The sequence below is a fragment of the Balearica regulorum genome, chromosome 1 (assembly GCF_011004875.1).
Source record: "Balearica regulorum gibbericeps isolate bBalReg1 chromosome 1, bBalReg1.pri, whole genome shotgun sequence".
Classification (NCBI taxonomy): Eukaryota; Metazoa; Chordata; class Aves; order Gruiformes; family Gruidae; genus Balearica; species Balearica regulorum.
Window position 1 is genome coordinate 119,121,818 of NC_046184.1, and position 23,635 is coordinate 119,145,452.

Below are 23,635 nucleotides of genomic sequence, written 5' to 3' on the forward strand. Positions count from 1 at the left end.
TATTTGCAGCTCAGTAAGCTGTCTACAGACCTGAGTAGGCTTGGTGGTATTTCTGGTACAACAACTCTTCGTCTCCAAGCCTGAAGGTCTCGCTCAGTAGCCATCTGACTTCGTGGTGCATTTTGATGCATCTGGCGGACACCTTCAACTTGCCCACTACGTCGTAGACCAATATTGGGAGGAGACTGGATGTCGAAACTTGGTCTTCTAAAAGCTAAAATACACAAACAAAAATATTTTTCCAAACTACACAGAATTGGAACCTTGTTTCTTCTTAGAACAAGATTAAAAAAATTAACACTTTACATATTTTTACCTCCATGACTGTATATATATGACTAGTTATTACCTTCAGGAAATTATCTGTCCTGTAGAAAATAAAGTGAGATTACATATATACTTTTAAAATGGCTATTTCTTCTACTATTTTAATACAGTGAAAGAAAGTATAATGTGACAGAGGTGTTTTTCTGACTGTTTCAGGCAGCTCTGAGGCCAGTGAAGCTCTAAAAAGCGCTTTTCCTGGAGCTGAGCTTACATAATTAAAACCTACAAGGACACAGATCAGAAGAGTGCCTGGTTTAAATCTGTAAAGAAGGGAGAGGGGAACCCAGTTTGAATAATGGTAATAAACTTTTTTTGCAAACTTTAGAGAATAAATGTAGTTCCTATAAACGTTAGAGTACTCTACAAATATTATTAAATATGTAGCACTCCGCAAGAAATACAATTAATGCTCTTTAAATTACAAAACAAAGTCTTTCACCTCTCCTTTTAATCGCAGGAGTAGCAGTGTTTTAATGAATAAGATGATTTTCACCAGATATCACTATGTTAAGGGAATCTTCTTCGTCCCCAAAACAACATTAAAGTTAAATCCTGTTTGAAACATTTCACACAGCATAATCAAAATGGAGATATAACAATTACCTAAGAGTTTATCAACAAGTACTAACCTCTTCTAGGTGTTCCTTCCCCATTATGTGGGCCAGTTGAAGCCCATTCTTGATCAGCTCCAGTCCTTTGATCTTGTTGTAGTTGTAATTGTCTAATCATGCCATCAAGAATGCTGGGCTCCAAGCCTTGTTCATCCTGATCAACTGTTTGTTGGCCTATAACTTGTTCAACCACTTCTCCATCACCTTGCAAGTGTAATACAAATAAAACGAATGGGTTCAGTTAACTGAGTGACTATAGCAAATGATTTAATCTCATCATTCACATCACAGTGAGACACGTTCGACAACTAAACACAATGAAAACCATTCATGATTCCAACTGCTTATTCAAGACAGACTTACAGAGTCTACAACTCACAGTTTGTGCATATCAGTGCCGAAAAGAAAAAAATTAAGGCATCCATTTGAACAACTGATTTTCTTTTTTTTCCTTGTTTAAAATTGTATTCACTGTTGGACCTTTCGGCATCTTAGTGAACATAAATACACAACAGCTAGCATGTGAGAAAACAAAGGCATTTTTAAATCATCTATGTCCTATCTACTCTGTTGTCATTCAGAATTACTACAGTAACTCTAACTTCTGGATGTAGGCCTTTACTGATACTGTTCTTACTTGTTGCTACATATCCAAGTTGAGGAATCAAATGCTCATCTGCACAGTTCTCTCTTCCTGGCACCAATCTTTGATATTTTGTTGGATGCGGGTTTCCATCCACATCTACTAAGAAGGGAGGGGGCATGAGATGAGGAGCCTGTTGAGTCTGCTCATCTAGGACGTAATTGTTAGAGTCTCGAATAAGCGGACGATAGTCAGTGTGGAAGAACATCTGATCAGGAATCTAGAAAGAAATGAAGTTTTTATGTTATCAATTTGAAAAAAAAAAAGAATATGCTAAAGAACAGAGAAGAACAAGTGACACTAAAATATCTAAAATCTCCTTAAAGGTAAAAGAAAGGGCAAGTTCCCAATAAGAAAAGTTATGCCTAGCTACAATTAACCTGTATGGGTTTTGCAGTACTCACTTTTGACAGTGCTTTTGCAGGCAACAAAATGCTTTTAGAAAACAATAATCTGAGGCAACTTAAAGCAGAAGCACTGCTTTATACTTACAATTAAAAATCTTTGTGTCTCATTCTATTTCCTCCCCCTCCCACAATTAAGAAAAATTTCCTTGGTGTCCATGCAAGGAAATACTTGTCTAAAGTTCAAGATAAACTCTCAAATTAAAACTCTTTCTTAATCATGCAATGTCCACCAGAATCTTTTTCTGCAACTGAAACAGTCTGTTAAATCCATGCAGCTGAAGGAAAACGGTTACACAAGTATTAGATCACAGTCAGAATCTGTGCTCCTAGCAATGATAAGCAAGATGAAGAGACTAAGTTTCAATTTCAGCTAAGAATGTAGAGCAAGAAAAAATAATTCTTTAAAATGACAAACATGGAATTACCATTGCAACTTTAAAAAAATTGAGGGGGAAGTGAAGAAAAGCATAGGCCAGAACTGCACTTTTGAGAGCTATTTTGAAAAAACAGAAACACATATTTACCAAAACAAAAAGGAAACAGGCTGATAGATTCAAAAAAGCAAAACACATTATCCCATGCACATTTTTCTAACACTTCAAAATCCACAGTGTTGGATGAGTATTTACTTTTGCTTATTTTCATCAAAATACTACAGTGAATTTGGGTTTGAATAAGGAAAGACCTAAAGAACTGCAACTTCTAATAACTGAAACAAACCAACAAATTATTCTTAACATACAAACAGTCTGTGTTTTTTGTTAAGTAGGTACTAGCGCAATAAATTTTGTGATACGTTCCCATCTTTAAACATTAAGCTGTTTTCAGAAGTTAGAAATGAAAGTAATTTTGAGGTTGCACAACTAACATGCAAATTAGCTGGCTGGAAGATGAAAATGTATTCCAGAAAAGTTCTTGGGAATTACTACCAAGGGAATGTTAAGACATTGGTTGTTTCTGCCATACAGTACAAGAGAATTCACAGACATCAAGGAATCCATTCTATTTAGATCCCATAACCATACAAAACTCTAGTTACATTTGTTCTTCTAAAATATCATATGTAAAAAAATCTCATATCAGTTAGAAGCTTGAATAAACAGTTCTAATAAAAAAGGAACTTACCTTTTCATAAGGCCTGCTACAGCCAAAACCAAATATCAATAGATGTCCATGAGAATCTGTACATGCAAAATGCTGCCCGTCTGGTGAAAATTTACAGTCAAAAACAGCACCGTGTCCTTGGCCTTCAATCTAGATTGAAGGAAAGAAACTCAAGACTATTTGACCAATTTTTATTTTTTTTTTTTTTTTAGCAAACAATGCAGCATCAGAAATTACTCTATCAAAAGCAGCCATGCATCTCTTAAACACCTCCATTAGAACACAAATAATCTCATTATTTCAGTTTATTTCTTTTCCCCTTCACGTGTGAATTTAAGTCCCGAATCACACAGTTTGAAAAGATGCACTCAATTTTAAGAGATGCACTAAAGGGTATGGAAACATACTGTTAAGGAAAAAAACAATTAAAAAAAAAGTTTTTTGAGGCTTTTTAACTGTTAGTATACTGCTTAAAAGCAAATTGCAGCTTAAAAGTAAATTGTAGCTAATATATACTGATTTTGTTAAACCACTTTCAAGAAAAGCACAGGGAATCTTAAAGCTAATAAAAAAAAATATCACTTCACTATTGACTGTAACCAGGAAAAAAAAAAGATTAAAAAATTAATATGAACATTGGATCATAATTTAAGTCTCAGAAAGTGCTAATCATGAACTGTCAAACAGAGTGAATATCATGGAAGCTCTTGAGAAGAACTGTGCCAATACACTAACGCTTATGATAATAATAGTATAATTTTTAAGACAGTTGAGAATACAACTGTTTGTCCAGAAGACTCTTGAAATGATGGTCTAAAGCAGGACCTTTCAGTCTTTTAGATGGCACCTCATCTCAATTAAGGAAAACAGTTACTCTGAGTTGCAAGAAGATCTTTAGTAACAACGAGTGGAAAAGCCCTGGTGTCAGCTATTCAGAACACCTCACAGACCGAGAAATCCTTATCAACAGGTGAAGTTTGAAGAGCTCAGACATTGACCATGATGAAAATAAAGTCCTGCTCTGCTCCCCCGTACCTCACGTTCCTCACACCCAACTGCAAATTCTCACAATTCATCTTGTCTCAGAAGCTAACAAAGACCTCCCTGACCGAATTCAACTTGGAAGCTCTACAGCAAAATAGCAGCGGAAGGAAGTGGGGAAACACTTTTGCACAAGATCAGTGCACTGACTCAGCTTAGTAAAAGGCCCAGTGTGAGACATCTGATCCAAGGCAGCGAATGGAAGTGGGCAGCTGGGAGCAGACATGGGAGGCAACCCTAGCTCTCCTTTTCTTCCACATTAAACTATTAAAACTGGCTCCTGGTTACTTTGCACTTACAGTTAGAATAACCAAGAAATTCAAAGGTAAAAGCTCTAGAGAAAAAACAAATTTTGATGGTTTGGGTTTTTTTGGTGGGTTTTTGTTGTGTGGGTTTTGGTGTTTTGTTTGGTTTTTTTCCCCAAAAGGTGCAGGGGGTGTGCGTGTTGATGACAATTCCTTAAACTAGTATATGAACACACTGCTGTGTGTTGAGAAAAAAAAAATTGAGTTTAGAAAAGGCCTTACCATGTTAAAATAATGCTTTGTTTTCGTGCCTTTGGTAATGTCCCATATAAAGATGTTGCCATCATGACCCGCAGACAGCATTATCCTGGAATCAAAAGGATGGGTCTCCAAGACAAATACTTCATCTGCATGCCCCTAGAATTTAAAATTGCACATCATGTGCAAACAAGAGGACATAAATCAACATCAATAGGATATTTGCAGTAGAGCCTAAAGCACTATCCTCATACTCAGACTTTTGGAAAATCAGACCCCTACAAGCTGCCTCCAAAAATATATGGACTTTTACAAATTTCACAGTGTATCTATCTGGACTGCTACCTGTGGCACATAGGCAGGGCAAAACCTCAAGCAGCCAGAAAGACTTTATCATTCTAAGTTTAATAATTTCCTAGATCCAAGCAAGAACTCTAGAAATACGGAGCTTTTGCCACAGGACAGTGAATTATTCCATGGGAAGTATGTTACTGCACAAAAACTTTCACTTATTCCACAGGAGAGGTAAGTTCAACACAGCAGCTAGGGCAAGGATTGTTCAAATGCAGGAGGAAGCAGCTAGTTTTGGTTAAAAAAAATCCAAGAAACACTACACTTAGATTGTCATTCATATAGAGCTTTCAGGACTAATCAGATCTAATTATGAACTCGGCATGCACATGTCATTGCAACTCTAGGAAGACCACCTACTTCAAAAAGCAAGTAAGATTACATACCACCAAGTCATGAAGCAATTGCCCTGTACAGGAATTCCAAACTTTGAGCAGATGATTATTCACAGCCGTAACAACATAGTTATCATTTTGGTTCCAAGCTATCATGGTTACTTTAGGCTTCATAAATTTGTCTTCTTCTGAACACATGTCACTATTTAAAAGAGTTGAACAGGCAGGAGATATTTTTAATTAGCCCATTTCAATTTCAAAATACAAAAAACAACCTGTTTTCCCACGTTAATAATCAGATGAGAGAAGGGAGGTTAAGAATTAAATTTGGTTTGAAACTTTTTCCATAAGCTTCGTTCCTTTTGGAGCAAGCAGCTATAAAGCAAATCTGGATTTCTAGCATATATATTTCACAGGACATGACAACCTCTTTTCCATTTGAGATGCAAGGCAAAAAGGCTTTCAATTTTCATGGAGCCTTGTCTCTTCCACAATTAGTCTTAACATAATTCCTTTAAAAATCTGGACTTTTTACAGTCAAAAGCTTTCCAACTAACTCTGTTTCAGAAGATAACCTGTATATTAACTAAGCATTTATTTCTGATTCCCAATATAAATATATTAAAGATGATATTTTGTATTAACCTCAATTTCCTCATTTCTCTCCCCAAAATACATTCATAGGATACTGTAACAACCCCACTCAGCATCTCAATCAACCGAAGGAATAAGCTTTCTTTGAAACATACCTTCACACAGTATTATCTATATTCCACATCAACTAGTAGCCTCTCTTACAAAGACACTCTCTCAATTATACACAACTACAACTGTACACATTAACCCAGAAAGATACCACAGTCATATCTCAAATATTAATACCTCCTCCTTTCTTTGTAAAACCACTTTTTTTTTTTCTCCCCATGGCTGCATCACAAGAAGAGCTTGTGACCACCCTCCAATCAACTAGTATACCCAAGGTTTGTTTTTTGAGTTTGGTGTTCCAACCTCTCATTTATGACCTACAAATTCATTTCTGCATAGTGTCTACAAAAGTAGACTGAGCATTCTGTATTACTGTAATTCATCCATCCTCCAGGTTTATCCAGTGCCATGTAATATCCTGATCTTCATCTGTAATGACACTATACAAACTGTGTGCCACCAGCATATTTCATTAATATGCTTTTAAAAAGAATCAAAATAGCCAGCAAGATCAGTCCCTAAAACTCACCTATTACCTGTCATGACCTTTCCTGGAAAGAGGTTATCATCTATCTTATTTTTACTAATCTAAAAATGTTTCTTCTGTGACATGTCAAGTGTCTGACTGAAATCTATATACAGAAGATCTATTGCACTTTTTGTGAACTTTTTCCTTAACAAAGGAAATGTAATTAATCTGGCACAGTGTACATTTGAAAACTATATAAATATTTATGCATTTATTCAAGCACAGACTAAAATTTAGCAAGTTACTACATCACCAGAACACTCATTTCACCTTGCCCAAACATCACACCACTTCATCATAATATTGCTAAGGTTTGCCTGTAAGTGTGCTTGATGAGTTTTTCAAACTTTCTGACTTTACACAACATATCAAAAAAAAAAGACAACACTTCACCTACCCTGGTAATCGATCAGACATATCCAATAAAATACTCCTCCATTCTGCTTGCTCAAAACGCCAGATACGAGCTGTTCCATCTCTACTGCCACTTATGAACCTTGAAAAAGTTTTAGAAGATAGTTAATTCATCTTCAAAAGAATTGGCTTTAAAGTATATTCAGAGTTACACACCATCACAATTTAAAACAATACAATGGAAGACTGATATAAGTGAAATCTTCAATTCGTGTGTGAAAGAATTCTATAGTTACCTGTCCCTTAACTTTCTTTCCAGGAGCCCAGGAAAGAGAGTTTTTCTGAACTGAAAAAACTGAATATAAGTTGTCAAAACACATAGAACAGAGAAGCAAGTTTCAAAGTTAGACTCAATTCACAACTTTATCCTCAACTCCTTCTCAATTACAGTACTTTAATGAAGTATTGTAAGTAATCCATTCTGAAATTGTAGAGTATCAGATATGGAAGTAGAGGCAAGAACAGCTCAGCACAGCAAAACCTGAGATGTTCCCACCCGGAGCTGTACATGAAAGAGAAGACCGCCAGTGGTTTATTTTAAGATACCAAGGTGTAAACCACGGCAGTTCAGGCTTCCATTTCATGAACTGCTGAACTATCAATACAGCAGAATGGAAATTCCTGGAGAGAGGAACTGAAACATTCTAAGACATCCAAAGATAATCTCCCTAGTCCATGAATCACAACCCTGAGAAAGACAGCTGACATACCTCCCACAGAAAAAGCTTGTGTGCTAGGTGTATCATGATTGTGCTCTAATTTCATAGAATCATAGAATGGTTTGGGTCATTTGCTATGATTCATTTTAATAATAATTCTACATCTCAAACATCTTACATGTTTGAAGTGTCACCAAGTGAAAGACCAGAAGTTTTGCCTTTTTTGTTTTGTACTGCCTTGAAAAGTAATCCATGCAGGCAACGTAGATGAACGAGTGCAACATGATGGCCCCAAAGACAAGTATAATTGCAGAAAACACATTTAAAAGGAAAACAACTATAACTTTCTAACTGAGTGTAGGTTATCAGTGTTCTTAGTCACAGTTATCTGGCTTTCAAGAAGAGAAAAAATTCAATAAAAATAAAGCTGCAACTTGTGGCTGCAGATATAAGTCTGCCCTGAAGGCTAAATTCCACATCTTCATTGACTCTATTATGTACTGGAAGTATGGGTGAAGTTTTACAAATGGAATTTACACAATGCTTCGCCCCCCAAATCAGCTGTAAAATTCTGTTAAATCCATCTCCTTAGGAAAGAAAAAAAAAAAAAAAAGTAGGCTAGGAAAAAAGTGAAAAGTATTAAAACTTATTTTAGACCATTTGCATTTCCCCATTTTCTATTTTGATCCAGTATCTCCTGAAACTGAAAGGAAAGGAGAGGGAAGCGAAGTTTTATGAAGCCACTAACACATTGGGCATGTTAAAAAGTGGTAACATTCCTTCAGGTAAATAAAATCCCAGCCAGTCCAAAGATACTGGCTAACAAAGATTTACAGAAAGCTGAGACAGCTGAAACTTAACTATGCTCTCCTGGATTAGTCCAAATTTCCCCTCTGAGTTCTAAATAAGTAGCATTTTCTAACTGGAAATCTCAGGTGAGAATAATAATACATTCTTAATTCCAAAATAATGTATTGTTTGTTCACATTTGAGCATCTTTCAACATACCTATCACCACTGTTAGAAAACTGAATGCTGTCAACTTTGTCCTGTAAGAAAAAGTACAGTTTGTTAGAAATTATATTTTTAAACAGGAAATACGGTTTTGACAAATGGGAGCTTAGTAAAAGCTGAAACAATGAAAAACCTGCACACTGTATAATTTCTAACAGTTTTAACTGCAAGGTCAACCAAGTCCAACAAATACTTATCATAACTCGCTAACCATGAATGCGTTTAAAATGCAAGTTTAAAAAAAAAAAGTCCCAATTAAATATGAAGGACTGACAGATGAAATGACTGTCCATTAATAAATTGGCAGTCAACTAACTCATATTTAAATATTTCCAATATCCTAAGCCAACTACAAGCAAGAGGAATCTCTTATTCCCACTCCTACTTACACATTCCTTAAAGAAATACACAATTAGTTACTCATTTTTATCACAATAAAAACTACAGGAAAAATAGCACACCCAGATCAGTTTATCTGCAGAGCTGAATGCCTTCTCTACATACAAAATATGTATTGGTCAAGCGTTATCACAGTGACATAAATCATTAAAGTCAGATTCAGTAGTAGAAAAAACATATCAAGGCAAACAAAATGATGATGAGTATTTAAAGACCTGACTTTAAAAGACCTTTAAGAGTTCAACTAAACCTAAATTCTCTATAGTAAAACTACAGATTCTTTGTGCATCAAGTGCTGAAAAAAAAAAGACTCAATCTTCAGCACATGAACATAAGCCATGTTTCCCTTAGATTCCTTAGAAAACAGAGTCTGCTAGACTAAGGTACACGAATTAAAAATGAGAGTATTTTATCTAAGAAGTTCTTTTTCTAACAGGTATCAGTTATAGCAAGAAAGAAAGTAAAGACAGACAGCACACATTACATAAAGCACATGGGGAAACAACGCTAAACCAGCAAGCTGACTTACTAGTTAGAAGTATGAAGTAGTTTGCAAAGTCACTGAAGACATGAATAAAGGTCAAGTGAACAGAAGTAAAATTCTGGAAACTCAGTCCCATTTAATTTAACAAAAGTTGTGAAATGGTAAATAACTTCAGTAATGAAATCCACATTCTCAGCCTATCTACTTCGTGTATACAGCATAAAATATATGGGTGGCTAGGCACACTTGCATCAGAGGGAAGCAAATGAGCAAATCACATGCTTTAAAATTAGCGAAATATATGACATCCAGTTGAAAAGACAGAATTCTAAATATCACCTTGATACATTTCAGCCTTTAAAGGGGTCAAGTCATATTGGAATGATTGGCTGAAGTTCTGCCCAAATTCTAAAAATCCTCGATAAAAGAACACTGCTACAAACCCACTTACAACATTAACTTGCAACTTCAATACTGCTTTAAGTGACTAATTATTAGATTTAACAATCTTTCTTACAGCATGACTTTCCAATTCAGCTATTTTCTCAGGTGTTTCAGAGCCAAAAAAATACATCCTGATGACATGGTCAGTGCTTCCAGTTGCTAAAAACATACCACCTGTAAAAATCAAGCAATAATTAAGCTACTGTATAAGAAATTAAAATAGATCACCAACATTTCTTAGATGCCCAGTTTAAAAAAATATCTGAAGTGTCACTTTTTTTATGCTCTTCCACTGACATGCAGATGTGTAAGGAAATCCCTCTCTTGCCCCAGAAAGCTCTCTCAGCCTTAGTAAAAATAAATAGTCATATTCAGTGTAAGAAAATTTTAAAAAATATATAACTAGGCAAATGCTAAAACATCAAACACTACTAATTGCACACAAAAGCTTTGATTGTGGGGAATATGGCTAGTTACCATCAGAATTATCTAGATGACTCTTTCACTATAGCACACGTTTCATTTGTGGCATATGAATTGCTTCAAAACTGTGTAAGAGCACAAGTAAACCAGCATTTAGCTGTGGTGGCAGCAATACTAAAATCTCCCTCTTGGCACCTGTAAGTGCTGTCAAAAAAATCCAACAAACAAATAAAACCTCAAAAAAACCCCAAACCCAGCCCAGGGCTATGTCCTGGCAGTGTTAACAAGCTTCACTTTGATTTGTATTTTATTTCTGAAATTCCCAAGTTTCTTCTAATGTTCACGATGTCTAGTAGCGGTAAGTCTTCCCACAAGTCACCCACGTGACTAGAATGAAAAAAAGACTACAAGGCAGGAGTGAAGCACATTTATAGATACATTTGTGGATCCTTAAAAAAGGAGGGATCTTAATGACTATCCCTGCATACAACCGGCACAGAATCAGGAGCTCCTACTACTGGCAGTAACCACTTCCACTGCTATTGACTGTGGTATCTTAGAGAACCAATTTTGCAAATCCCTGACATTATACTAAGGGATTACACAAAAATAAAAATCCAGAAAAGACGGATAGAAAGTAAACAAGCATCAGATGACTTTTACTTCTGCAAAATCACCAACGGCGAAAGGAAAATAATATGACTTAGTTCAACAGTCTTTCACTGTTAGCTAAAGCAAGTCATGTTATTTACATCATAGGCTAACAATACACATATATACAATTAATTACTACACAGCTGGTTCTGTATGTTTTAAAGCTGTCACAACCAGAGTATTATAATAACTACTTACAAAGAAAGAAGAGAAATCACAATGTTAAAGTCAATGTGTACATGACTTACCTACACTGAATGAAGAACAAAGCATCTGAACCCCTGGTCTAGGTTTCTCTGTGAATTTCACTGGCCGATTGCTTAAAAAGAAAAGATGCTTGAAACACGACATGCCACACAAAACTTTCGCTTTTATCTATATTTCGAAACATGAAGGTATGTTTCTTCAAACCTCTATGTAACAGGTACTTCTTAAATATATACAGCAACATCTGCTGTAGGATGTTGCTGGAGGATGAGCAATCTGGTTTACTTTTTAAAATTGCTGTACACACATATATAAATTATATTTGAAGCTCACACAGCTCATGACTTTTTCTGCAAGATGCTATTACGTAGTAAGGATAATATGACATGCCAAAGAATGCTCATTTTCTCTCATCCTTCAGTAAGTATGATTTACCCCCTTCACAACATATCCAAGAAGTACTGAACTCTTGCCCTCACATTACAAACCACCAACAGTACATGAAATAAGGCCTACCAAATACCATTATTGCAGAATGCTGTGCAAAATCATAATTTTACAGAAGTAAATAAAAAGTTTTGCAACACTGTGCACACAGTGATTTAAAAAACTGGTCTGCTGTTCTGCAAGTCGTGTACACACTCTTCCAGTTGACACGGCCAGAATCTCAAAGTAGCTACCAAGAACTACATTAAGGAGAAATCCAGCAAACCGCCAATTACAAGCATTAGAAGTTTCTATGCATTATTCTACTGCTTTTCTGTTTATCAAAGGAAATGTTGAGACCTTCAGGGTAAGAATATTTCTCATATTTGCATGATATACAGTACAGAGATTCAAATCCTAAGAATGGTGCTTTGAGACCTATCAGTGCTTAAACCAATTTATGTCCATGCTTAAACTAATTTAAACAATGTTTACACCTCATATAGCCCTCTAAATTAATTTTAGAAGGACAATAACTAAGGATCCAGTTTAAACACTCTCCTCCTGTAACTTACAGCCCTAAAAGATTCTTTGGATGAAACTATGCCTTTGATAGTTTTTCCTGTAATTCTACTACCTTAAGATCACAAGGTTGAATTAAAAAGCAAAATAATCTTCTGCTAAAGGACTTCTTTTTTAAAATAGTTGCTCTAATGTAAAATGGATCATTTTATACCAATTACCATTATATGGCACAACACTAGATAGAGACTGATCATCCCAGATCTTTTCTTTCCAATTTTTTTTTTTTAAGAAATAAACAGCAATCACATATAAAACATTTAAAGACTATCCTCAACATACTCTGCATCCAAGTTCTGTAAGAGACATCCTAAAACTACAGGACTGTTGAAAACTCAACACAAACAAAAAGCTTTATTATACTTTTCCAACATATTTATGATTGCAGCAATTCTAGTTGTCCTACATTTGTACTTTTAGTGTAGTAAGAAGTTAATATAATTTCCCAACTAATCTCCCAGGACAACAGAATAACATAAATTTATTAAGGATATAGTTAGGGATAGTGCTTTAAAATAATTACGTAACAGATTATTTCCACATTCTTATTATCATACAAAAAATCAAACTTTTTTAGCCAGTTAAAAGCACTCAACTTATTTTAATCATGGCATAGTTAATCAGCAACCCATTTACATACTTGAATTTCATGGAATCCGTATCCCATTGCCAAAAGCAAACAGTTCCATCTGCACCAGTAGAGACCATGTATCGCATAGAGCCTTTCACCATTGGACTAAACTAAAGAGAAGAAAGTAAAGTCAGACACATACAAAAAGAGGTATTTAAAAACTGTTTATGAACTTCCAAAAACATTAATGTAAAACCTTGATTCACTTTGAATTTTTCAACTAAAGCTTCTAAAGGAGTTGTTGATAACTGTCATTTTTAATGTTTACAAAATAAAATCTATGCTTTAAAAGAAGTTTGTGGTCTATGTTTCAGTTATTGTATTATATAAAACCAATTCACTCACTGCTTTGTTTTTGAAGTCTTAACCAACCACAGTCATTCACTAAAAATTTTGTCAGTGAATGAACTAATGAGTAGAGTAGACTGAAAAAAATGGAAGGAAGTTTCACTAGACAGGCTTACTTTTTAAATTCTATAATTAAACAGAGCATTAGTTATGAGATAGTCCAAGTACATGTAATCCAGCATCACATTTGAATTTACAGAAAGTCCTCACACATGCTTAAGACATGGATTTATTGCTGTGCACAGAGCAAGCCTTCAGAAAACTCTACAGAACACAAGTTGATTAAATTGTTCAATTACTACTACTACCATTGGAAACAGCCACATAAATTGCACATATTACAATTATAGCATTATTAAGAACACTTAAAATAATAATCCACCATACTACAATAAAAGAAACATCACGAATAAGTGCTTTGCCATTAAAAAAAAAACAAAGTAAAAAACCCACTGTAAATGCCACAGAAACTCTGCAAATAAGATGATTACTCTCGGAGGCAGCATTTTTGTGAAAACTGCAAAAATACTTTTTGTACTGAACTTCACAGGCTGGCAGGTAGCCACTCTTCACCCCCCAACATAAGCCTGTGTGTCTCACTGGCAAACACAGCAAATCGGGACAACGAGCTACTAGTTTATCTGTTAAATAAAGAATTACAAAGGCCAAAATGAGACCAAATCCAAAGGACTACCAATAGCACATAAAGTATCAGAACGCCTTCAAATTTAAATACACAACATATTATACTGAACATCTTTGCACTTTTGAAATAACTTATATTTTTGAGATTAACACAAATACCCATATCACAGAAGTTGTAAGAATCACATACTGGATCAGAACACTCACCCACATAAACCAGCATGTCACATCTCTAGTAACAGACAATAGGACGACATGATATTTCCCAGAAATTCTCTTTGGTTCCAACAGCTCAAATATTACAGGTAGTGATCTTTTTTAAGTGAAGAAGGATTCCTGTTGCTATCTTCAGTTAAATACTCAGGAATTTCAGGGAAGCAAGGAACATTTTTTTTTTAAATTTTTTTTTTTTTTTTAAAGTAGGTTTCTCCTGTGGTTTTGACTAATTTTTTACATCAATATTTAAATGTTCAGATTTTAATATGCCCACAGGAAGTCACACAGAAATAATTTCAGACATGTGAAAACCACAGTGACAGGCACAGTGAAAATTATTTGACATTCACGTGTCAGCCTTCATGGGAAACAGACCATCAGTTCCTTGCACTTGGACATGAGAAAGAAAGATGTACACCTGGCAAGTTACTACTTAACCTGGTGACAGCAACCCAAAAGTACTTTTCTCCACAAACAGAAAATGAAGTACTAATCTTCATTTTCAAGAAGCTATAACACAAAGATAGAAGCCTCTGTTGGTGTACAGCATTCATGTAGCTATGTTTCTCAATTTCAGTATGTAAGCAAGCAAAGTGGATATTTACCAATATGATAACCAGCTAATCTTAGGGTATCCCATCAATCTAAATCCTACTACTAAAACAGACTCTTAACTTTTCAAATCAGGTGCTTTAGCATCTATTTTTTGCCCAAATTATTTCTTGTTTTCTATTATTTGGTGAAAATACCTTCAAACTTTCCATACCACAGTGTCAAGTGAAACTTATCTTTGAGTTTTGTGGACCGGCTGCTTCTTACAATCTATCTACATTATTTGTGCTTCAATACATAGAAACACTTTAAAAAAAACATACCTGTAACGAGGTAATGGACCCTGTGTGTCCATGGAGGACCGCAACTGGTGCACAAGTTCTCAGACACCACACTCTGATCATTTTATCACAGCTTCCAGCTGCAATCATAGTGTTTTCATAATTGACAGCCATATCTGAAATCTCTGCTGAATGTCCGCGCAATGTGGCAAATAACCTGCCATTATGAGTTGACCAAATCTTTACCAAACAGTCATCTGAGCCCTAGAAAGAAGTATTTATTATGCTCAGCAAGGATTTTCAAAGACATGCAGATAAACGTTTTAGGTTTCCTTTAAAGAACCTAACTATGTTTTTCCATGGCTTGGTAAATTACACTTCTACTTAAAACTATGTAGGCTACTTAAGCTGAAAGAAATAAAGTCATACAACCAACATGAAAAAAACCAAGGTTTTCACTCGTAGTTCAGGATTACACTGCAATCACCATAGATCTATACCATATAATAAAAAAGTTTGGACCAAGTTTGAGGTCATTCCTTATAGAAATGGCAAGGGCCAATGAAAGTACTGTCTGTAAAAGCAATCTCCCCTCTGCCACTTCGTAAAGAATATGAAAAATGCTTAACATCGAACTACATCACTGAATAAAGCCCCTACATCAATGTTAACACCCAACCAGATATTAAGTACAACAATTTCTTCCATGCTTCTGACCTTTAATTACATCAAATTGTTCTACTTAAGCACAGTGATGGAGCTAATCAGCTACATTTTAACACTACTGATATCCACCTCCAGACGTTTTAGCATAACATGTATTTCGAAGTTATTTTCCTTGCACTCATCTAGCACTATTTTCAGATTTGGATCTATTTCATCAACTTACAGTAAATATTCTATGTCCAGTCCTATCGAATGCAACGCAATATACAGAAGAAAGATGGCCAAGAATCCGTCTGTGCATCTTCACATGCTGATACATACTTCCTGGAAATGAAGTACTGAACTTTGCATATCCAGTTAATTGTCTTGCTCGATATACTTCCACTAGAATACAAAGAAAACAAAGAATGAATGTATTGATGTTTAAAACAGGTCTATTCTAAACCATGATTTTATTTAACTTCCATTAATATATTACTTAGGGAGTTTCTAAAAGTGACTTTCAGATTTCATAAAGTCAGGCAGTTTTGTATTTGCAATTTTTGTATGTATAAAACCAAGACTATTTTAAACTTGCTCCAGTTGAAGTTTCAGTCTCTAAATATCATGAGCTAAACGTTATCTTTATTTTCCCACGGCTTTCTATACCCTCAATCATACAAGAGCCCTTCTATCCAAAGGAGAATGATTTGCATTTTCCATAGATATATCTACTTAATACAGGGCTTCATAAAAGATAAAGGTGTCATCTAGAGGTTACTGTCTCACTAGTGCTATGAGCAGACCTTTGTACCCAATACATAACTCCACTGAAGTCATATGAAGTTATCCAGATAAGCTTCCAGATGCAGTTTTGAGGTGCATTTTTCAGTGTGATAGCAAGGCCAGAATCAAGATACACTGCTGCTGCGAGCACAGGATATGAGTGTTGAAAAGAGCTTACCAAGATTAGGTGGTGTGCCATAGTTCACAGGAATTTCAGGAGGTCTTCCTCTATGAAGAGCAGCAAATGCAGAGCCCTTCCAAACAGTGTTCCTGCAATCTTTAAAACCAATTGGTTGAAGTTCGTTGTAAGTACAAGTTAAAAATGCCAAGAAAGCTGCAGTTCCAAAACATGGTAAAGAACATACCCATAGGTGGTCTCAAACACAATATTAAAATAACTAAAAAAATAGGAACACCAAACGTCCCAAAACTTTTCATGAACAGTGTACCGTCGAAGGAGAGAAAAATCCACTTATAGTAACAGAAGGAGGAAAAGAAACCCCAACACAACCAACCACCAAACTCTGAAATTAGTCCTAAATGGTCATGCCCCTGCATTCCTGTAACACAAAACTAACTTTTCAACTGAATTTTTCCTACTCATTCTCAGTGCAAAGCATTTAAGATTTTTAACACTTTCATGAATATTTATTCGTAAGTATTATAAATATTTATTGACTATTTATTAGTATGAAATTATTTAACTAGATGCTCTCAAGAGGTCACTTCCCACCTGACAATTCTGCGATTCATAAAAAAAAAAATCCCACACTGAAAGTTGTTTTGACAGACTCATGCTGAAATAATTGCAATCCTGATTTTCAGGATAGAACAGTCACTGTCATTCAGTGTGCATCCTTTAAAGCAGTTAGGACAGACAACTGAAAACATAATAGTATCCAATAAACCAGTCCCACATCATAGCATCTAGCTACCCAACAGAACTTCATACAAATACATGAACATTCCCCTCCCAGAAACAGAAGAGGTAAGTCTAAAGCTAAAATCTAATCTATCAAATAAAGTATGTGCTTATGGATTTCCAACCATTCCCTTTAAGTTACAGGCAAGGACTTTCTTCCTGCATATGTACAGATTCACAAGTACTAATTTTGATGCCATTTGCATTAACCAAGAAAACTTTCAGAAAACTGATGTTAAGAGTACAACAGCTACACATGCAAAACCAACATGGGCCAATATGCTACTGGGAGTGTCGGGAGATGTTAGAGAAATAGCACCTGTGTCTGGATGATTCATTATATTGCAATAACACTGAAACCTGGACATGTTCAGCAGCCTCAGCACTCAGAGTAACAATAATTCTTGTGATAAGACTTAAAACCTTCTCTTCACAACAATCTATATATATATAGTTATACCATTAATACACAGATCACTGGTATTTTGGTTAATTAAACATAGTACAGAAGTGAAGGCTAATTTTGGTGAAAGCTCATCACTTACATTTTCATAAAAATATGGTGAATACTTATCACATCCATTTCAAATAATACACAAACCATACCTTTTGCTGTACGTAACAACGACTGTCTCCCTGCACCAAGTAAGGAATTCACTCTCGAAATGCTGGGTGGTATCTCCTTATCCAGTATAGGGCCAATACGCTTGCAAATTTGTAACAAATGGTCTGGAGCCACATGTTTGTTAGACAGCACCTGACAGAAATTTAAGTTTTAAAAACATATATGGTACATCCAGAACAGATGACTCTAAAAGCATCAATATTCACAGGTATATTAAACATTGTTTAAATAATTTTAAGTTCAACTTGCAAAACAAAACCAGTTCTGTTAAGCTCTCATCTAGTAAATTCAGTGAGTACTCTCCAAGAATAGGAGAGCTGTAGTAAAAATAGCCACAGTAAAATTACTTACTGCGCATCAGTATTTTACAACTGAAAGCCTGTAATATTCACAGGTATGGCACCCATTTGTGCAGCACCCTACAGTTTCCCCAGTTCACCCAATTACTGTTATTAAAAATAAAATTCAAACCCTCATAACTCAAGATCATGGAGAATTTTGTTGTAATCAAGCACAAGAATTTATGCAGCTAGTACTTCAGTCACACAGTATTTGTTCAGTAAACTGCAGTCTAGTAGGTTTGAGTACAATTCCTCTGGAACTAGTTTCCTTGAAGAACCAGTACTATGTAGCATAAGACTGCTCTACTTCCTCACACCAAAAGGATCACAACAGTCATCTGTCCACTCAGGAAGGATCGCCTACTATCTGCATTTAACAATCTAAAAAAAAACAACCACCAAACCACAAACACCCCCCCCCCCCCCCACTGAGATGTCTCAGTCAAGAACAGATGCGTGTGGTTTTTGATTATTTTTTTCCCCTCTTCTTTCTGGGAGTTCAATGAAAAAAATTCTCATCTAACTATAAAGTCAATCACAATAATGCAGAAGTTAAATATGTGAAGTTTACACAGACTCAAGTAAACCAAACCATCAGAATGATAAATTTAAACTATTGGGGAGGTCTGAATCAGCAGGCACACAAACAGCCTTCACTCTCTGATCTGGCCATGTAAAAACCAGTTAGACTCAGAAGCCACACTGCTACTTCAGCAGCCAGACTATTCCCAGTGAATACATCCAGGAGAGGCAGAGGGCCACACCAACACAGGTATGCGGCCTCTTGCCCACGTTGCTCAGAACACAGGCAGAGCTAACTCAAGCTTATGATGCTATTCCCTTAGCCTACTGACTGAACTTAGATGAGGTAAGTCCTGACAAGGCTGATCTCATCATTAGAACAGTGGGAATACAAATACCACCTGCTGTCATGTCAGATCTGTTCAATGAAAAGTTGCCCAAATGCACACTGAGTATTGAGAGCACACAGTTTAAGCCACAACCTAATACTTGTTTCAATAATAAAAATCCAAGTAACGTATAAAGTTTGTGGGGGTATAGGTTGTATTCCAGGGGGGCGGGGAGGTGGTAATGTCAGTAAAATAGTTAACATTGCCACAGAGCCAAATATATCCAAGCAAATCAGCTCATTAGATGCTTAAGGTTGATTATAAGAAATATATTTAGTAGTCCAAAGATCACAAAATGCACTTTTTCATTATTTCTTTATAAATTTTGCTTCTTTAATTGGTATAGAGAGTACCAGCCACAATATTCAGGACAGAAAGCTCAGCATATGTTATGCCAAGCATTATAAACCATTTTGTCTGCATGCCATCATCAGAAAGTATATATTCCAAATGCAATCCCTGATACACATACAAAACCTTGCAATTATTTTCCCTTTTAAGTGGTTTTACTCAGATTTTGGAAGGAACAGTTATTTTAAAGTCTTGCTTCAATTCCATGATGAACAAAGAGGAAAAGAAAGAATTGCACCACATGATTGCATTTGTCTGTGGTCTCCGCAAATTCAGACTGAGACCAGTGGGACAACAAGAGGTTCCCAAAGCCCCTCAAAAGCAGAAGCTAAAACCTTCAGAAGAATAATTTGGATATTCTGAAATACTATTACCCTATATAGGTATTTCTTTTAAATTTTGTAGGAAAAAGAAGTAGAAGCAGCACATATTAAAGAATTAATCTGACAACTGTATATGTATAACAAACATAGTTAAAAAAAATGTACTGAAGTCAGAAGAATCCACACATGACATCTCCCAACACCATCACTTTTTGCCAGAAGAACTGGGGTCAAAAAAACCCCAACCAACCAATAAAACAACCCCACCAAACAATCTTTTTTAAACTTAATACTACTTTCATGTTTACTAAATTCAAGTCAGAGCTTGAAAGTATTCCTGTTTAGCAAGACTACGCTTTTTAGTGACTTAAAGCATTAATTCAAAACCTCATTTGCTCAACTGACCACACTGACAAGTAGAAGAAATGGAATCCAATTTATCACTTTAAGAAGCATTTAAAAAAATTAAGAAAATGTTTTAAACAAAAATTCATTCTTTCTCTATGTAAATATGATTCTGAGATCTTCAAGTGTTACACAAGAGGGACAAGGGCATTTAACAACATACAAACTGATGGGTACAGGAGAAGTCAGTCGATTAACCAGAATGCCTGAGTCTTAGGAGGGGAAAAGCAAGAATAAACATTTGTTTAAAGAAAACAAGATCAACTACAATAAAGCAGGATATAACCACACTGGTCAGGCACCAACAGGCCATCACTTCACAACATTCAACTGCCAAATATAATTTGCCATTTAAGAAGCAGTAAAATAAAATGCCAAGAGAAAGATAGCTTTCCATTCCAAAATGAATATAAGTTAAAGAAAACATTTAGAGCAAACTACATCAGCAGCAGAAGGCATAAAGCACACGCTGTTGAGAGATCACTCATATCCTTCTAATAGTTAGAAGCAAAGCTATGACCAGTGAGTAGTCAGAGATAAAGAGCATACTCATAGGCACCAGAACTGCCAACCCTTGATTTCTGAACAGCGATTTCATTTCCTAATCTGTTGAAGGGGACTGATGAAGGAAGCCAACCAGAAAATAAATACCATCAAATCAAAACACACTTAACAAACTTGCTCATGAAACTCTGAAATGAAACGTTGCTTCAGATTGGTTCTTCCCTATATGTAGGCAGTGGCATGTACCAATGCACAACGCCAAGCTCCACCTCTGCTATGTAAACAATATCCTCAATTTAAAACACCACTTGTGTTTTTGTTAGTCTAATGTAAAGAAATTAAAGGCTCTTTCCAAAATAACTCCAATGTCTTAATAGAGCCGGAATGCAACTGCGAGGTAAAACTTTGGGCCTACTTTTAAAGGCAAAACATCAACGTTATCATCCCAATTAAAAGTTTTTTTAAAAAAACAAGTCTCACCAATTCGTCGTAACTTCTATAATGCTCATTTCCTTGCCAATCCAATCTTTTAGGAAGCAACTGAACGAAGAAAAAAAAAAAGTGAGCAGTTAAAAGGGAAGGATAGATCACATCCAAACAACGTGTGTTGAGGGGAAAAAGTTGGGACAGCAGAGTGGAAGAAACTTGAATGACTTGTAAAGGAAACTTTTGACTACAGCAAGAGAGATGAAATCATCAGAGCTCACACAGACCTGGTGCTGCTCCAGCTCCTGCACCAGCACCTGCAGGGAAAAGAGAAAAAGTACAGAGTTAGGGACGAGTAAGCCTCTGGCTTCTCAAGCGGCTGCTGCCGCAAAAGGGCTCGGGAGGGGGAGGGGGAACGGGGGACCGGCTGTTCACACCTCCCCTTCAATCCTCTTTGCGGCGGTAGCGAATGGCCGAGGGGGTGCGAGCCTGTGCGCCCAGGTGAGTGTGCGGCGCCCCTGTACTCACCTTCAGCGCTCTCCTGCAGGGCCCGGTGGTCAGGAACCGAGCTATGAGGAAGTAGAGCTCTGCAAGACACAGGGAGAGACGGGGGATGAGTCCGGGGCTGGCTGGGGCGGGGGGCGGGGGGAGCCCCCGGGGTGACTGTAATTCATAAGCACGGTCAGGAAGATGGCGGCAGGGAGCGGCGGCGGCACCGGCAGTAGCTCTCGCCCTGGCCCGCGGCCGCTTGCGCCCCGGCGGTTTTTACCTGATTCAATGAGCGGCAGGGACACGCCGCCGCCGCCGGAGTTGGAAGAGGCCGTGGGCTCAGCCATGGCGGCCCCGGCCCGCCGGCTGCCGCTCTGTTCGCTCGCTCGGCACAATCGCTGGCTGGCGGCGGCCGTTGCTGCCCGGGCAGGGATTAGGGCTTAGGCAGCGCCTGGTGCGGGCAGGGCCCGGCTCGGCATAGCCCTGTCAGCGCCGCCCCTCCCCCACCGCCAACCGCCAGCCAACCGCCCCCCCTCCCCTCCCTTCTCCTCCACGCGCGGGAGCGAGCCGCCCCCGCCCCCCGCCGGACGCCTCGCTCGCGCTCGCGCTCCGGCTTCCCTCCCCCTTTGCGCTGGCGCTTAGCGCAGCCTCGGCGCCGCCGCCATCGCCGCCGCGCGACCGGCCACGGCGCCACCGCTGCCACCTGCGCCGGGCGCGCTTGGGGGAGGGCGGAGGGAAAAAGTAGTCCCTGGACTGGGCGATCGGGGACCGGCGGGCGGCAGCGGGAGAGGGTGCGCGTGTGGCCGCGGGAAACTTGCGGGGAAGGCGGCGGGGGGCAGGCGGCAGCGGGAGGCGGGCGGGGAGAGGAGAAGGCGTCCGGGGGGGGGGACGGGACTGGACGAGAGGCCCGGGCGCGGAAGGATTGCGGAGGAAGGCGGTTTGTGACGGACCCTTGGTGGGCGGGGCCGCTCAGTGAGGTGCGGGAGGCGTCGCGGGGCGCGTTCGGGGGCGCGCGGCGCGGCCGTTGGTTTGCCGCGGAGGGGGCCAGGAGCGCGCGGGACCCGCAGCTGCCGCCGGTCGCCCCGGGAACCAGCGGCGCGGCCTGCGCCCGGCCCGGCCTGGCCGGCCCTCCCGCGGACCGGCGGGGACTAAGCCGCAGCCCGCAGCAAGGTGCCGAGAGCCGGACGCGGGGCCGCCGGTTCTCCGGGGCCGTGCGGGGACGAAGCGGGCGCCGTGTGCTGCGGGGCCCAGACCGTCGTGTTAAAGCACGCTGCGTTGCGCGCTCCCTCGGCCGCCGGGGAGCTGGGTACAGCGGTGCCTCTCCCGAGCCGGTCGGTGGAGCTTGGGAAGGGCTCGGGCAGCAGCGCAAGTGCGTTTGTTACCACCGCATGGCCGCAGACAGTGTTTTTACACAGGATCGGTGGCCTTGTGGCTCCTGTTTGCCACCTGAGGCGGATCCCCGAACTCCTCAGGTGTCCTCCCGTGACACCGGGGCTCCGTGGTGCGATGCGCGGGGGCACCTCAGCTACCCCAAACCTCAGTTCAGCGAGGGGTATTTTCCCACCCCTCTCGAGGAAGGCATTTTGCCGGCATCACCTTCCCAAAGCTGGCAGCTTTGCCCTAGTGCCCTGCGCTGCCTCTGCAAACAGGTGCCAGCCCCACCTCCTGTTTGGGGGGCAGGGGGATTTTATTTTTTTTCCCCTTCGTACAGTTGTTTCTCATCTCTGCCCGGCGTGAATTGTAATTTCAGCTTTTGACAAGGAGCTTTTCTGCACCTGAGGTGCAGACCCAGCAGCAGGCAGTTTCCCCAGACACGTCCTGGAAGGGCGCCTGCTGCCTCTGCTTCCCACTCTTCACCACCTCCTGCCTGGCTAGTCGCTCCTGCATCACAGTTCAGATACAAGGGAAAAAATAGGTACCCTGTTTTTAAGAGAGAGCCACAGTTTTCTGCTTCCTGTATTGCTGCAAGCTT

General features: G+C 38.7%; 1 protein-coding gene across 5 annotated transcripts in view; it reads right to left on the bottom strand.

Annotated features, from left to right (window-relative positions):
- BRWD1 (bromodomain and WD repeat domain containing 1) overlaps positions 1-22,349 on the bottom strand; it is a 60,162-nt gene extending 37,813 nt beyond the window's left edge. For 2 of the 5 annotated variants that reach the window (XM_075772113.1, XM_075772105.1), the window contains exons 1-19: positions 21,944-22,349; positions 21,703-21,761; positions 21,462-21,491; positions 21,229-21,288; positions 17,895-18,045; positions 16,545-16,643; positions 15,825-15,985; positions 14,978-15,199; positions 12,903-13,003; positions 11,296-11,366; positions 10,044-10,144; positions 8,638-8,678; positions 6,954-7,052; positions 5,374-5,524; positions 4,661-4,795; positions 3,114-3,242; positions 1,576-1,801; positions 957-1,142; positions 31-214 (exon numbers count right to left, since the gene is read on the bottom strand). In XM_075772113.1, the coding sequence (XP_075628228.1) occupies positions 31-214; positions 957-1,142; positions 1,576-1,801; positions 3,114-3,242; positions 4,661-4,795; positions 5,374-5,524; positions 6,954-7,052; positions 8,638-8,678; positions 10,044-10,144; positions 11,296-11,366; positions 12,903-13,003; positions 14,978-15,199; positions 15,825-15,985; positions 16,545-16,643; positions 17,895-18,045; positions 21,229-21,288; positions 21,462-21,491; positions 21,703-21,761; positions 21,944-22,010 (2,273 nt within the window). In that variant the 5' untranslated portion in view covers positions 22,011-22,349. Of the gene's footprint in view, positions 1-30; positions 215-956; positions 1,143-1,575; positions 1,802-2,413; positions 2,482-3,113; positions 3,243-4,660; positions 4,796-5,373; positions 5,525-6,953; positions 7,053-8,637; positions 8,679-10,043; positions 10,145-11,295; positions 11,367-12,902; positions 13,004-14,977; positions 15,200-15,824; positions 15,986-16,544; positions 16,644-17,894; positions 18,046-21,228; positions 21,289-21,461; positions 21,492-21,702; positions 21,762-21,943 lie in introns of those variants that run through there. The other 3 variants (XM_075772121.1, XM_075772129.1, XM_075772139.1) reach the window with 2 other exon arrangements.
- Between the last annotated feature and the right edge of the window lie 1,286 nt (positions 22,350-23,635).